The sequence below is a fragment of the Hevea brasiliensis genome, chromosome 13 (genome assembly GCF_030052815.1).
Source record: "Hevea brasiliensis isolate MT/VB/25A 57/8 chromosome 13, ASM3005281v1, whole genome shotgun sequence".
Taxonomy (NCBI): Eukaryota; Viridiplantae; Streptophyta; class Magnoliopsida; order Malpighiales; family Euphorbiaceae; genus Hevea; species Hevea brasiliensis.
In genome coordinates, this window is record NC_079505.1 from 12,628,109 (window position 1) to 12,643,654 (window position 15,546).

The following is a 15,546-nucleotide window of genomic DNA, read 5'->3' on the forward strand; positions in this document are numbered from 1 at the left end:
GCATCCTTAAGTGAACTCTCTGCTAAATGCCCCAATCTTTGGTCCATGCCTCACCCATCTTCTTGCCTAAATATACAATTATAGAGTATTGATTACTAATATTTAACCAAATATTGATCTTCAATGATTGATTGCATTAAACATGCTCTAGGTAGGATGAAGAATCCATGCACCCATCTGCATGGCAATGAATTATGCTATAGTGCGATCTCAATTAGAATATAGAGATTGAAAGAGTGAAGACAACTTGCCTAACCAGCTAACCTTAGAAATGGACCCTCTCTCTGTCTTTTTCTTAACTACCATCTCATCTCCAACTTAAAAATAATCCATGATTGCCACAAACTCCATCAACCATATCTCTCTCTCTCTCTCTCTCTCTCAACATTCATGGGTAATGCAGCTTCTTGTGCTCCTTCAATCATCTCCAATGGAGTTGTAAAGGTCCTGCTGTCCAATGGTTCCTTGCAAATCTACACAAAGCCAGTAAAAGCAGCAGAGCTCATGCTTGAAAACCCTGGAAAATTTATCTGTGATTTCAACAGTCTCAAAATTGGGCAAAGAATTTATGGCCTATCAGCTGATGAAGAGCTAGAGAGACGCCAACTCTACTTTGTTCTTCCTATGGACTTGCTTTACTCAGTTCTTACACAAGAGGAAATGGCTTCTCTCTCCTGCAGAGCAACCAAAGCTTTCAAGAACAATAATTTGGCCAAGATTTTCCCAGTTCTTAGTGAGTTTTGCATTTTTCCAACGGCTTCAGAGATCAAGACAATTGATCATATTGCTTCAAGTTCAACCTCCTGCACTGATGATATTGAAGATGATGATGATCAGCCAAAGCTCGTGGAGAGATACTCCAAGCAAGGATCATGGAAGCCTGCTTTGGAGACCATTGTTGAAACTCCATCCATGTAGGCCAATCTGATCCAAAATAATCTCTTTTTGTCTTTTTTTTTTTTTTTGGCTTCTTTTTGGTTTTTATTATATATATATATATATATATATATATATATATATATATATATATATATATATATATGTGAAATTTATTGGCTGATATTAGAAGTAGATGAGTAGTAGGTGATTGTCAATGTAACAAGTTTGTTAAAATATGATGGCTTAGGCCAGTTTGGGATGAGTGAATTCTATAAAATTTTGTGAAATTTATTTTTAAAATTAAAATTTTATGTTTAGAAATAAAAAAAACATATATAAATTTCAATTTTATTATTTGAATTTTATAAAATTAAATATAATTATTATAATTTTATTAAAATAGGCAAAATTTCTAAATAAATTTCACAAATTTATCATAAAATTTTTTTGGCAAAACTATCTATACATTCACCTTTTTTTTCCCCACAAAATCTATTTTTTTACCCTATTTTTTATTCACAAAACCCATTGAATAATGTATAAAATATGAGCATATTACATGTCTTAATAAAAAAGAAAACACAAATACAAAATTATTATGTTAAATAAAATAAATATAATTATGAATTTATTATTTATTTATAAAATTAGTATACCAAATATATTTTAGGAAATAAATGTAAATAAATTTTCAATCCTATATTTCAAATAAGATTTTATAGAAATTAATTCAAATATATGTATTAAGTTTCAGCATATTAAATATAAAAAATCATTTACAAATAAATTATACTTTAAATTCTGTATTGTGAATTCAAAATGCCAAACGGGGTGTTGTCTTTTTTAATAATTAAGCACTTTAATTAACTATTTATAATTCAATCATATAAAGTTACCTAAATTATTGAGGTGTTAGAAAATAAAAAAGAATCTTGACCTATTAAAGTAGGAATGAGAATTGAAGCCTAGCCTAACTTAATCTTGTGGCTGATGTATTTTCTCTTTATAAAATAAAATAATAAAATATTATAAAATAATATTTAAATGATTCGTAAGGATAAATTTCTTCGATAATAATTTAATTTTATTAATTATTTTATTTCAGTTATTATATTTTAATTTGTTTCAATAAAATTATTTATCTTTTATTTATTTATTTTTACTAATAGATATTTATACTATAATTTGGTAGAATCTCCCATCAAAATGTAGTATTTTATGTGATTTTATAGAAATTAATTCAAATACAGATATTAATTTACAAATATATATATATTTGCCAGATCAGATTACATTTTTTTTCTTTGATTTTTTAATTTGATACGAAGAAGAGATAAATTTTTTATAATTTAAAATCACATAAATATATATATATATATATAAGACTTATCGAATATTCTATAATATTCTAATCAAAGTGATACTAGAGATAAATAATTTTATTTAAATAAATTAAAATATGATAACTAAAATGAAATAATTAATAAAATTAAATTATTGCAAATAAAATTTATCTTACTTTAGAATATTAGGGATAGATAATCTTTATAACTTTTAAAATTTATATTATAAAATAGTAAAAGGTGTCATAAATAAATTTAATTACGGGTCGATTCTGATTTATAAAGAGAATGGATAGATTCTGATTTATAAAGAGAATGATCTTGAATTATGTCGCAAGGATTATGATTCCGATTGGATGACAATTTTTATTTTTAATTTAATTTTTAATTAAAATGATTTAGGAATTGAAATTTGTTATTAATTTTTTATTAAAACAATTTGAATCAAATTAGATCATTAAGTTGAATTATAGGAGGAAGTAATCACAATATCAATCTAATTAAATTCATTAATCAATTATGATCTTAACTTTAATTAAGCTGATTTTAATCTGCTTCAAATTTTAATTCAGATTATGTGGTTAAAATCCACAAAATAAATAAAATTAAGACTCTGTTTATTTTATGAAAAATAATTTATATTTTAAAAATATTTATATATAAAAAAATAATTTATATGCGTAAAATAATTCAGATTTTTTTATTTATTTGGCTATTAAATAATATTTGACTTAACTTATAAAAAGGTTGAATTTATATAAGAACGAGCTTAATTACTATAAGATTAAATATTTGTATCGAAATATGTACAAAATTAATTAAAATATATATATATATATATAATGTACGAATTTATATGCAAAAATTTAATCTAACGGTGGATACACTAATTTTTATTCTCATTCTCATATGAGTTCGAGTTTTCTATAGACACTATAAAAATTAACTATAAACACTTAAACTAATTTAGACTTATAAGTATTTAAAATTTTAAATAGTTATATGTTTATACACTTATAAGCATTAAAATGAAAAGTTCCGTCTCTAATTTTTTTTTAATTTATAAATTAAAAAATTATTATAAATAAACAAGCCAACTTATATTTAAAATTTATAAACTAATTTAATAAACTTATAACTCAAGATAAATACTCTCATGAAGTTTTCGTTAATTCAAATTGTGTGAAAAATGATATTAAAAAATAAAAAATATATATTTTTAGGAAAGTTAATTATATATTTAATTTAAAAGATTATCCCAAAAATATAGACATAAATATGAAAGCGGTGCTTAATAAATTTATATGATACAAAACTTTAATAAATAATAATTACTGTCGGAGGTATCATTACATATCATCAACGAACACATCAGAGAGTGAGTGACTGCCATGTGATTTCTGTGAAAAGTAAACCACAAGTCGTCTCCTCTTTCAATTTGCCATAATTCAAATGTGAATTTACTTTATTTTATTTTATTTATTTTAATATGATAAAAATATTTACTCATAAAGTATACATTATTTTATAAATTATCATTTTAAAATTTTAAAAAATTATTCAGATCTTATTTATTTTATAAAAAAATAATTTTTATATTTAAAAAGTATTTTTCTTAAAAATATTCTTTATTATTTATTTATAATAATAAATTATATATATATATATATTCACTAAATTTATCTTTTAAAAACTTCTAACTCATGAATTAATTTTTAAATTAGTAAATTATATAAATCAAAAAAAAATAATTTTTCCATTCAAAAGAAAAAATATTTTTTTAATTTTTATTTTAATTAAAAAAATATTTTTTAATAATTTAATCTCTTGAGTGTCTTAAACACTAAAAAAATAAAAAATAATAATTTTTTTAAAAATGAACCTTAATAAAAACCTTATATTAATCATTATAATAAATTTTGAGTTTTATTATTTAGATAATTTTTCTAAAAGATATTAAATAAAAATAACTTATTTGTATAAATTTCTTGTAAAATTTTCTATTATAAAATATATAAATCATATTTTTTTGACACTATATTATTTTCTTATCAAAACTTTAAAAAAATTAAAGATAATTTTTTTTATTTTAATTTAAAATAAAATTTTAAATTAATATCATAAAATTAAAAGTTTCAATTATTTATAAAAAAAAAATTCAAAACTTCAATTCTCAATAAATTAAGTTAATTTTTCTATGAGAGAATTCAATATAAATTAAATTAATAACAAATAAATAAAAATAAAATAAAATAAAATTTTAATCTATACTACTCCACCACTACATATCCCAGTAAGTGAAACCGGAAATCTACAAAGAATCCCAGCCGTTGATGTTCCATCATCAATCTCACCGGCCGGAGGCAGAACCCTCCCATCGGCGAACAAAACCCGTCCATTTACTCCATCCCTAGGCGGCGCCACCATCACGCCTTCAAGCTCCGCCGCAGCATCACCGTATAAAGCTCCATCTCCAAACCTCCGTTCAACTTCCAGAAACTCTCCAAGGGACGCCGGCTTTGCCTCGCCATCACTACAAAGCCTCCACCATCTTCGCCGCCGCAGTAGTTCCACCGGAGCTCTTTTATTCTTCTTTTTCTTGTTGTTGCGATTCGCCCCAGTTGACGAAGACACAACGGAACCAGCACCGGCACCGGCGACGGTAATCGAGTTTGTATCACGTGGCTGAGAGGGTGCTCTGAAAGCAATGGCAGTGGAAGTGACGCCCATGAGAGTGCCTAATGTGGTGCTTCTATCGTGGAAGAAAGAACCTGTGGACTGGATAATAAAACCAAAAAAAAAAAAATGAGAGAGGAAAATTAAAGAAAATTTAATCTTGAAGATATGGGTATTGGGAGAAAGGGTCGATGGGCACCTCAGTGTCGAGATCGGAGGAGGAGACGGAGGAGCTAGTCGGAGAAGACGGTGGCGGAAGCATGTCATTGGTTGGATCTGACATCTCTCGCGCGGTGGCTGTGGAGAAGTGTCGGGTAGTGGGAAGGAAGCTTAAATTATTGGGCAAGGAATAGGATCAAAGAGCTGACAAGTTTGACATTTGAGAGGCGGATAATGTGGAATGAATTTAATAAAAATATAAAAATATATATAAATAAATAATTATAATTAAAAAAATTATTTTAATAAAAAAATTTATATAACAAAACTCTAATAAAGTTGAAAATATTTTTTAAAATGTATTAATTAAGGATATTATAAAATAATTTAGAATTTAAATTTAATATATTTTAATAATAAAAATTAAATAATTTCATCAAAATTTAAAATAAATATAAACATAACATAACAATACCAATTCACATTCATATTATTTAAGATGTTTTCCTTTTTATTCTAAATTTAAATTATGCTCCAAATGGGGACAATGCCATTATTAAGTATTGTTAATGAATGTTGAAAAATGTTGAAAATCAATTCATGAAAAGGAAAATTATTATTTATATCCTATTTATTATATAATTTTAAAATATAAATATATAAAATTTATATTATTTATATATATTAAATTTATTATAAGTCAAATTTAAATAAGAAAAATCCTTAACAAATGAAAAAAATTTAGACTAGAGGTGGCTAATGGCCGAATCATAATCAAAATTGGATCAGAATGTACTAAAATTGATTAAATCTGTATTTCATTCAAATTGAAACTGAACTAAAATCGAACTGAATAATTATAGTAGAACACTTTTTTTATTAAAAAAAATAAAAAGAAAATGAAAAAAAAATTGAACCATTAAATTTAAATCAGATCGAGCTAAAACTAAACTAAAATTGAAATTGAAATTTAATTTATGATTTGAATTTTGAACTGGTTTAAACCGAAATCAATTCAAACTGAAATCAGCTCAAACCAAAATCCACCCGATGTTAAGAACAGCTAATGGGAAAGAAAGGCTAAAAAATCCCATAATTTTCAATTTTTTTTATTGTTTCTTTTTTTTTTTTTTCCTGTTGGGCTGCTGCCGACAATTCATCATTGGTTATAAAGTAATCATAAAATGACAAAAACAAAAAGTTACACATAGATTAACAATCAACTATATAAGCTAATCATGCTTAGTTGGGGATGAGTGTGTATGCATTTTGCTTAGTTCCCACTAGGGGTGTACAGGTTGGTTTGGTCAGATTTAATATATTTATTCAAACCAAATCGACCAAGTCAAAATCGAAATGAACAAATCAAATTATAAAACCAATATCATTGGTTTTAAAAGTGTTAAAACCGAAACGAACAAATCAAATTATAAAATTAAGAGTAGCAAAATAGTATTTTCCAAGCAGATATACCAAAGATCTCCTAAGATCAACCTAACCATAAAGAGATATAAATATCAACATATGAAAATACGAAAATACCCATTCTCTTCTTTCCATCCACCTGTAAGTTTGAAAAATAAAAATTAATACTAAGAAATTTAAATATGCAATAGTAGTTTAGAAAATACAAGAAACTTTGAAACCTTAGTCCATATTAAATAATAGCTACTGATTTTGATTTACACGAAGTAGTCATTTCTTAGTAATTTGTATAAAAACTTCAAATGTACATTACACAAAGTTAGGATATAACTTCGGTCGGGGCAGTTTAATATGATTTTTTTATTATGTCAAATCAAACCCGAACTGAAAATTCGATTTTTCTTTATTTATAAATCATAATTAATATTTAAATATATAAAATCACAAATTTCAATTTAGGTTCATTCAATTTATTCGGAATTATAAGTTTTTTGGTTTTCTTGTACACCCCTAAGTCTCGCATTTAATTTTAAGTGCATGAGTTTGTAGAATATATAAGAATAAGAATTTTGTTAAAATTGTCATAATTTTAACGACTATCTATTATTATTTCTATTCTATTTTGCTTTTGTTAAAAAGAATTAGCGATTAATAAATCAAAATTTTTAAGAATTAGATTCCATCAAATCATATTTAAACGGATTTAAATAATATATTATTAGATTTAAAAAAAATAAAATTTAATGAATAATATCTAATTCTATTTTATTTTTGTAAAAAAGAATTAGCGATTGATAAATCAAATTTTTTAAGAATTAGATTCCACCAAATCATATTTAAATGGATTTAAATAATATATTATTAGATTTTAAAAAAATTAAATTTAATGAATAATATCTAATGAACTTAAATTGGATTTCGTTTTCGGTGTTAGTATCCGTTATTTGAATATATTTATATAAATAATTAATTAACTATAAAATATATATTTTATAATAATTTTAATAATTTTTATTATAATTTAAATATTTTATAATATTATAAAATTTTTAAAATATAAATAATTAATAAAAAAATATATTTTTACATAAATGGTTAATCAAAATATACACATTCAAATAGGTTTAAGTATTTTTCAGATAATATTAATTAAGTTTTTGATGAATTTAAATAATTTATGATGAATTTTAATTAAATTTAATATGAACCTAACTATTACAAATATTATTATAGTTCAGGTAAAATATTTTCGTAGATATCTTATTCATTATTGTCTTTAATTTGAGTTGGATTTAAAATTGCATCAATCAAAATTAATCAATATTTCAGGACTAAGCAGAACAAAACTGTCTTAAGGGCTAGTCGCAATCCATTTTTCTATTGAATTTTTAACTAAACCGAATTAAAATTAACAGTTCAATCGGCTGATTTCTTTAAAAATTTTAAATTAATTCTACTATTGAATTGTCTCAAGCCAAGCAAATTATAATCGAAACCCCTTAAATTGAAATCAAAACCATACCGAAGCAGTAAAGAACCAAAATCATTGAAAATTGATCCCTCAATTCGATTCAAGTTCGGTTCGGCCAAAACCGAAAATAGACTCAAACCGAGCAAGGGCCAAGTCTACCATAATCTCATCATTTGATTATACAAATAATATTGTGGCATATTACACAAAAAAAAAGTTTAGTGTAGTAACTCACTATGATGCATACTACCATGCATACTATAACAAGTGAATAAATAAATATAAAAACTGTATGAATTGCTAAAGATTTAATTATAGAAACTAAATAAACTAAATACAGAAAATGAATCTATCTGTTGTAAATATAACAGTTGCATGAAATAAGAAGAAACAGCCAAATCCGTCGCTGTCTCTGCAAACCAACAAGAAACTAAAGTTGAAAGAAATTCTTCAAAGCCAGAAGATACAATTGCACCAAAAATCCTCCAACTTAATAGTAATCTGTCAATATGATTCTGTAACTTTTATCATAACTTTAACCCTATCATACAGTTGCTCACAAATGTTTGTGTACAGCAAGCACTTGTAAAGTTATGATCTACCAATATATTTCTTTGCTATATTAACAAACTAAAGGTGTGCCAATGTACACCATGATCAAGATCAAATTCAAAAATTTTATAAGGCCAATGATCTTGAAAAGAATTCCCAATCCTGAAACTAAAACCGCACTGAATCCATCTACATAACTGACAGATCACTGATATAGTCATCCCACATATTACTCGCAATAGAGTCACGCAATTGTGAACTAAACTCGAGCTGTTCCGTCTCAAAAGCAATGTCCACAGCCTCCTTCTCAACTTGCATCATTGACTGTTCCACATCTAATGGGGGCAATGATTCTTCAATTTCTATCATGTTATCCTGTTCATACATTCCAAAAATCAAATCATCTGGTTTCTCCCCACGGATAAAATTGTGTATTGCACATGCCGCTACAACCAACTTAACCTGTGTTTGTAAAGGGTATGGGGGAGCTGACATCAATATAGGGAAGCGTGCTTTCAGAGCACCAAAGATACGATGAGTGGCATTTCTCAACATAGAGTGCCTTTGATTGAATAGTTCTCTAAGATCTTGAGGATGATAACCACTGGAATACTCATTTGAGTGATGAGGAATCCCATTGTATGGGGCTATGAAACCTGGCATATTTGCATATTTGCTGTCCACAATATAGTACTTACCTGCACCATTAGAAATATTCAAGAGAGCACAAAATATGTAATGAGTACAAGAATATGTATGATATATGTCTAAATTAAACACTCATGCATATGTCAAAATTAAATATTCTGCACGAATACATCCTTTCTCATTGGGTAGCCAAATAACCTTAAATCAAGCCATAAAATAAACAGTACAATACAATACCTTCAGGGACCTGCAACTTGTTGCGCCTTGTAAGAGCTGAGTTTAGAACTCGCAAATCTGATGCTGAGCCTTCCCAGCCAGCTAGAACATAATGGAACTTCAGGTCAAATGAACAAGCTGCCAGAACATTTTGTGAAAGTAATCCGCTCTTGTTACGGAAGGGCCCCTGTTCATCCACACCAACCATAACAGGAATGTGTATGCCATCAACTGCTCCCACACAATCCTAGATATAAAATTTTTAAAGTGAGATAGAGATGACCCTCAGAGAAGAGATTGAAATCAAACTACAATAGCTTTACCTTAAAGTATGGATAAAATCTAGGATCTCCCAAGATTTCTGGTGGCACATCAGATCCTGGAGGCTGAAAGAAATCTAATGAAATTGCCAAAATAGCATTCAAAACATTGTTGAAATGGCGACTAATGGTTTCTCCTGAATATCGGAATAACTCCTGGACAGCTCGAGTGCGTAGATTATGGCCAATAATGAACAAGAATATGGCTAACTGCTCCTCAATCTTGATTCTATTTGTGTGGCGTAGTAGGCCCTTGGCTTGCAAAATATCACATAACTTGTAGAACACCTGCTTATCCATGCGGAAATTTTCCAGACAACGGTCACTTTGACCACTTAGTACTTCATCTACAAATTTGGTACCATTGGCTATACTCATACTTAGTTCTTTCGGCATATAATTCCCAAAAACTCCATCCTTCTCATCAAAGCTCTCCATGGCAAAATTAACCTCTGCACTCAATAATATACATTAGATGCGTCAAATTTGCTGCATGAAAAGAAGAAAACATAGGTCCATACTTTAATACTACTAAGAGAAGGAACTATCCACAAACAAATAAAATGGGGAAAAGCAAAGCAAAGTACCAAAAAAAAAAAAAAAAAAAAAAACGAAAAGGAATTATTTAGAACAGAGAAGAAGCTATATACATCAATATGGTACCAGAGGTTTGTCTTTCGTGTCATTCCTCTTCCTGATTCTTTTCTCCCCTAAATCCACTGTATTTTCTCCCTCTTTTCATACCCAATCACATTACTTCATAGAAGAACCAAGAGCTCCAAAAAGATTCAGCCAATGTTATGCTAAGTTTTTTTTTTTTTTTTTGGACAGAGACAAGGGGGGAGAAAGGGGGCTGCAAGTGTGGCATGATGGAGCGGATTTTGTGTAGAGCTTTGCTTAAGCTCGTTGATGAAAGCTAAACAAAATGATGTTGCCACTTTTTAAACATTTATGTCCGCACATTGCAATATTATAATTTATAATATGTATATGCTACTAACCAAACAGTTTTTGCCTAATTGTCTATTATGGACGTATTGTGGGACCCCTCAGCAAAGCTGGTTGAATTTTCGGGATTTACTTCCTATTATTATTGGATATTAATTGTTATTTTAATTAAGAGTTATTTCCTTTTCAGAATTGTAATCCCTCTTATACAGGGATTGCTATTATTATTACGACTTCTAATTCTAGTAGAATTCTAATAAATCTTGTGTAAACCTCTATCATAAAAGAGGTCACTTAAATCAATAAAATTAAGCAGAACTATTTCAATTAAATTGAGATCCAGACTCTCTCTTCTCCAATGAGTCTAAGATTAGAGCTCTCTTTTAACAAGCTCACATTTTCAGCAATAACAGGTCGAGGAAAGAATCGAGCTAATGCAAAAGCTTTAGCTTTTGAATCAAATTTTACTATTAATAGGCCCATGACTACATCCTGAGTGAGAGATCATAACAAATTGGTATCAAAGCCGGTTGTCATGGACGAGTTCCGAGAGAAGAACTAAGGGTGCTATTCCAAGAAATATAAGCATTGATCGAAGCAAGAGCAGCACAGGCTAAATAAAAAATGGAAGATCGGATCAAGCAATTAGAGTTGAAACTGGAATCCCAATTACAAAACTTGTACCGTCAATTACAAGAGTTCATTCAGGGAAATTACAAGAAACAGAGGGTGGCTTAGGTAGCAGTAACAACAACAAAGGCAACAAAAATATAATTGATGGAAAAACAAAAGCAAAACTCGAGGCAGAGGTAGTACCAAGTATACGAAGTTGGATTTTCCAACATTTGATGGATCCAAAAATTCGTTGATTTGGTTACACCGATATGAATAATTTTTTTCAAACCAACGGACGCTAGAAACAGATAAAGTAAACCTCGCAGCATTCCATATGAAGGGAGAGGCACAACTCTGGTTTTACAAATTAGAACAAGAAAAACCCCGACTATCGTGGAACGCGTTCAAAGAATATTGCAATTTGAGATTTGGGCCTCCACTCAATGGCAATCCTTTGGGCGATTTGGCTAATCTGAAGTAGACAGGAACGGTGGAATACCAACGCTAGTTCCAAAGCCTTCTAGCTTGTACAACAACAGTTCGAGTAAATCAACAAGTTGATTTATTTACTACAGGCCTGAAATATTCAATCCGGATTGATGTAGAGATGCAAAATCCCCCGAACTTGGTGGCAATTATGAACCTAGCAAAAACCTTTGAAAGAAAACAGCAGTTGGAAGAAAATTGGATAAATTTATGGTCCAATAGAAGAGCACCACCTACTTCATCAATTCTGTCCATAACCAAGGCTACTGCCAACTAGGCCATTAGCATATTACAGAATTCCAGTATAGGAAATGTTTCGTCTCCCTTTATTAAAAGATTGAGCCGTCTAGAGATGGATAAGTGAAGAGCAAAGGGGCTTTGCTATACTTGTGACGAACCATATTCCTCCAAGCATCGATGTAAGAAGTTGTTTTGGTTGGAGATGGATGATTCAGAGGAAGCAACGGAGTAAGGGACTATGGGTGATTCATAGTTTTATCCTACTGTTGAGCTTGAGGACAAGCTCTTTCTCCAAGGGGGAGTGATGTTATGGGACGCATTGTGAGACTCTTCGGCAAAGCTGGTTGAATTTTCAGGATTTACTTCCCATTATTATTAGATATTAATTTTTGTTTTAATTAAGAGTTATTTCCTTTTCAGAATTGTAATCCCTGTTATACAGAGATTGCCATCACTATTAGGACTTCTAATTCTAGTAGAGTTTTAATAAATCTTACGTAAACCTCTCTTATAAAAGGGGTCACTTGAATTAATAAAATTAAATAGAACGTTTTCAATTAAATTGAGATCTAGACTCTCTCTTCTCCAATGAGTCTAAGGTTAGAGCTACCCTTTAATAAGCTCATATTTTTAGCAACAATAAGTTGAGGAAAGAATCGAGGTAAAATAAAAGCTTTAACTTTTAAATCAGATTTCACTATTAATAGGCCTGTGACTACATCCTGAGCGAGAAATCATAACATTATCATGCCAAAAAATTATTAGGCAAGACTCATGGGTTCAATATCCAAGGCATGTATATCTTTACATTGGATTTACTACAATGTTTTATACTTTATATTCATTGTCCATAAAAAAAAAAATTCAAATTATGTGCATATGAATAAATATTCATCAATAATACAACAGTTCTGCTCATTATTATATTTAATAAAAGATGGCATTCAAATTTTACATGAACAGTAATCAACAATCATGTTGTGAAAAATGTGAATCATAGAAAAGTTATGGCACTAGGTAAAAAATTGTGCAACTTACATGTCTAAGGATTGATTTGTATATTCAAAAAAAAAAAAAATTAAAACTCAACAATGAAAAGGCAGGCTTTCTAAACAGTTGAGAATGGGGATTTCTTCCTCCAAACTATTAGGACAAGTAATTTTATATCTCCTAGTTGTAGACTGAGTACTGGGATGCATAGAGCATTGAGGAATAGAGTAGAGCTGTATATTTCCATAACTTTACAATCAACTCCAAATTCAAAAATGTAAAGGCAATCTAACCTCAAAAATTTTTAAGGAGGTACAACAACAGGAAAATAATCCAAATGTTGGAGAACAGAAAATGGTGCTATTAGGCCTTAGCCTTGAAATATCAACATATAGAGTTAAATAAAATACAAAAGCAAAATGAGATGTGAGAAGGGACAAACCTTTTATCCCTTCAAGTTAGATGTGTAAGCTTGAAGACTTTGAGTTCAGGAGATTTGAGATAAAGTAGCAGCACTGGCAAGAGAGAGGCAGCAAGCCATGGACATCAAATTGACGAATAGGGGAAAAAGAAATCCCATTCAAAAGGTTGAAGACAAACCACTTCTCAATCTTCCAAATAAGGGCCAAAATATGATTTAGCCATTTCAATTCTACCATTTCCATTTCCTCTCCGGCATTTGAAGCAATTACTCATAGAGTAGACCCCGATGCAACAATCATGCATACAGGGTGCCAAGGAGTAGCAGCAAATGATCCCTCCTTGTTTGAAAAGGAACAAAATGGGCTTTAAGGGCATAGCTAAAATATCAGCTCCTAAAAACCTACTCTAGAACTCTGGACTTCAACCAAGATAATCCAGCCAACATAACATCAATACCAAATTCCAGCTCTAGATACTTTTTTTTTAATCAAAGTCCAGCTCTAGCCACTTGAACACAGGAAAACTGAATGTGAATGATTGAATATCCTATTCCTAAGTATCTTATTACTACTAACGTTCCATATCAATATTAACAGTTTGGGCATAAAGTTCACAATTAAACTGGTTCAAAGATAAAGATCATTAACAGTTGAAGATACAACCAGAAAATGAATGTTTAAAGTAAATCTTCTGAGTGATTGACACTGCTGGTAATTGGTATCTGATCTCTCTCTTTTACGAAATTTTACATAAATACATTGCAATCCACTCTAAGGGCGTCCCATAACACAAAACATGTAGTCATTACAATCAAATGATTAAAGTCCAGTGAATCATTTGCAGTAAGACATACAATGGAAGGAAAGGGGGTAAAAAAGCATTAGAAACAAACCCAGGATGAAATTATCATTATAAGAGAGATGGTTGTGTTAAATGGCGGACAAGCAATGATAACCACGCACCCGCCGCCCTTAGAGATGGTTGTGTTAAATGGCTGATAAGCAATGACCTCCACCCCCTCCCCAAAAAAAAAAAAAAAAGATTTAGTTACCAATTAATAATAAAAAAATTATGCTCCGGCTTCTACTAGCTAAAGAAATTGGATTTTAAGAATCAATGGTAAAGTAAAATTACACAGAGAAGAACCATCAACCCATCAATTTTTGTTTCTCAAACACTAATCAAACAGCAAGTAACTCATCAATTAGTGGAAAAACCCATCAATTTTTGTAACTTGAACTCATCAACTTGAAGAACCAAGCCACATTAACCATTTATAACCAACAATTCAAAATAATTGCAACCCTATCTCAAATGGTACCTTAAACTGCCGGAACTACAATTATCCAACTGTCACCGGAGCCAAAGCTTGAGTAACAGAATCAAGAGTCAAAACAGAAAGCGATAACTCTGTGTCATTTGTATCGTCTGTCCGTGTTGAGTGAACGCAATCAAATTCCGAACCGGAAGTGAGAAGTGAAACGCCGGAGAGTCAATGTCCAACCCTCACCGTCGGCGAAGTATGTGAGAGCTAGAGGGAGGCGAATGAGAAGCTGATAACAGCAGGTGGAAGCTTGAATGCAAAAGAGAATTGGGAATGGCAAGTAGGAACCCAAAATGGCGATTGTTTAAAAGCTTCCAGTCTGTTTCGGTGAGACCCGGTTTCTAGTGGGTCTATCGGGTTCACCGGGTTGTGGGGTCCGTCTATCCGGTTTTGACTGAATTTCAATATCGTTCAGATTCTCCCTTTTTTTTCACCAGAATAGTCCAATCCTATTAGACTGCCAATTTTTTCTTCTAAAAGAAAATAATTTTAAAAAAATTTTTTTTACCCTTTTGCCTATGATCTCGGATGTATAATGGCCTGCCCACGACTATTCTTAGAGTTCGCTACACTTGTTTGGTATTATTATTAAAATTATTATTAAAAAAATTATTTTTTTAAATATATTTATTAAAATTATTATTGAAATTTTTAATTTTTTAAATATATTAATTAAAAAATATAAAAAAATAATTTAAAATTAAATTTAATAAATTTTAAATATAAAAATATTAAAATAATAAAATAATTTTTTTCAAACTATTTTTTTTAATAGAATATAAATTATTTTTATTCAGAAAAGCAGTTTGGTGTCACGACCGGATCTCTGAG

The 15,546-nt window shown here is 29.4% G+C and overlaps 3 protein-coding genes across 7 annotated transcripts; 1 reads left to right on the plus strand and 2 right to left on the minus strand.

Moving 5' to 3' along the window:
* Positions 1-212: 212 nt before the first annotated feature.
* On the plus strand, positions 213-10,805 carry LOC110663832 (uncharacterized). Its single transcript, XM_021823260.2, has 2 exons — positions 213-914; positions 10,521-10,805. The coding sequence occupies exons 1-2, from the start codon at positions 391-393 to the stop codon at positions 10,576-10,578; spliced, it is 582 nt and encodes a 193-aa protein (XP_021678952.2). The 5' UTR covers positions 213-390; the 3' UTR covers positions 10,579-10,805.
* On the minus strand, positions 4,445-5,292 carry LOC131171836 (uncharacterized protein At3g17950-like). The gene is made up of 2 exons (XM_058131847.1): positions 5,098-5,292; positions 4,445-5,000 (listed from the first exon to the last, which is right to left on the minus strand). The coding sequence occupies exons 1-2, from the start codon at positions 5,179-5,181 to the stop codon at positions 4,488-4,490; spliced, it is 597 nt and encodes a 198-aa protein (XP_057987830.1). The 5' UTR covers positions 5,182-5,292; the 3' UTR covers positions 4,445-4,487.
* On the minus strand, positions 8,423-15,080 carry LOC110663830 (uncharacterized). 5 transcript variants are annotated; one of them, XM_021823259.2, is made up of 5 exons: positions 13,411-15,080; positions 9,693-10,141; positions 9,391-9,616; positions 8,968-9,203; positions 8,423-8,880 (listed from the first exon to the last, which is right to left on the minus strand). In XM_021823259.2, exons 2-5 carry the CDS (start codon positions 10,125-10,127, stop codon positions 8,695-8,697), a joined length of 1,083 nt encoding a protein of 360 aa, XP_021678951.1. In that variant the 5' UTR covers positions 10,128-10,141; positions 13,411-15,080; the 3' UTR covers positions 8,423-8,694. The 5 variants fall into 5 exon arrangements, with proteins under 5 accessions (XP_021678951.1, XP_021678948.1, XP_021678947.1 ...); XM_021823256.2 differs by having other exon boundaries at positions 8,423-9,203; positions 13,411-13,483; positions 14,713-15,074; XM_021823255.2 differs by having other exon boundaries at positions 8,423-9,203; positions 13,411-13,726; positions 14,713-15,074.
* Between the last annotated feature and the right edge of the window lie 466 nt (positions 15,081-15,546).

Excerpts from the sequence above, each read along its gene's own strand:
- LOC110663832 (XM_021823260.2), top strand. The coding sequence starts at position 391 with ATGGGTAATGCAGCTTCTTGTGCTCCTTCAATCATCTCCAATGGAGTT. Across the intron at positions 915-10,520 it reads ATTGTTGAAACTCCATCCAT|AGACAAGGGGGGAGAAAGGG; the intron begins GTAGGCCAATCT and ends TTTTTTGGACAG.
- LOC131171836 (XM_058131847.1), bottom strand. The coding sequence starts at position 5,181 with ATGTCAGATCCAACCAATGACATGCTTCCGCCACCGTCTTCTCCGACT. Across the intron at positions 5,001-5,097 it reads CCTCCGATCTCGACACTGAG|TCCACAGGTTCTTTCTTCCA; the intron begins GTGCCCATCGAC and ends TTTATTATCCAG.
- LOC110663830 (XM_021823258.2), bottom strand. The coding sequence starts at position 10,127 with ATGGAGAGCTTTGATGAGAAGGATGGAGTTTTTGGGAATTATATGCCG. Across the intron at positions 9,617-9,692 it reads GATTTTATCCATACTTTAAG|GATTGTGTGGGAGCAGTTGA; the intron begins GTAAAGCTATTG and ends TTTTATATCTAG. Across the intron at positions 9,204-9,390 it reads CAAGTTGCAGGTCCCTGAAG|GTAAGTACTATATTGTGGAC; the intron begins GTATTGTATTGT and ends CTAATGGTGCAG.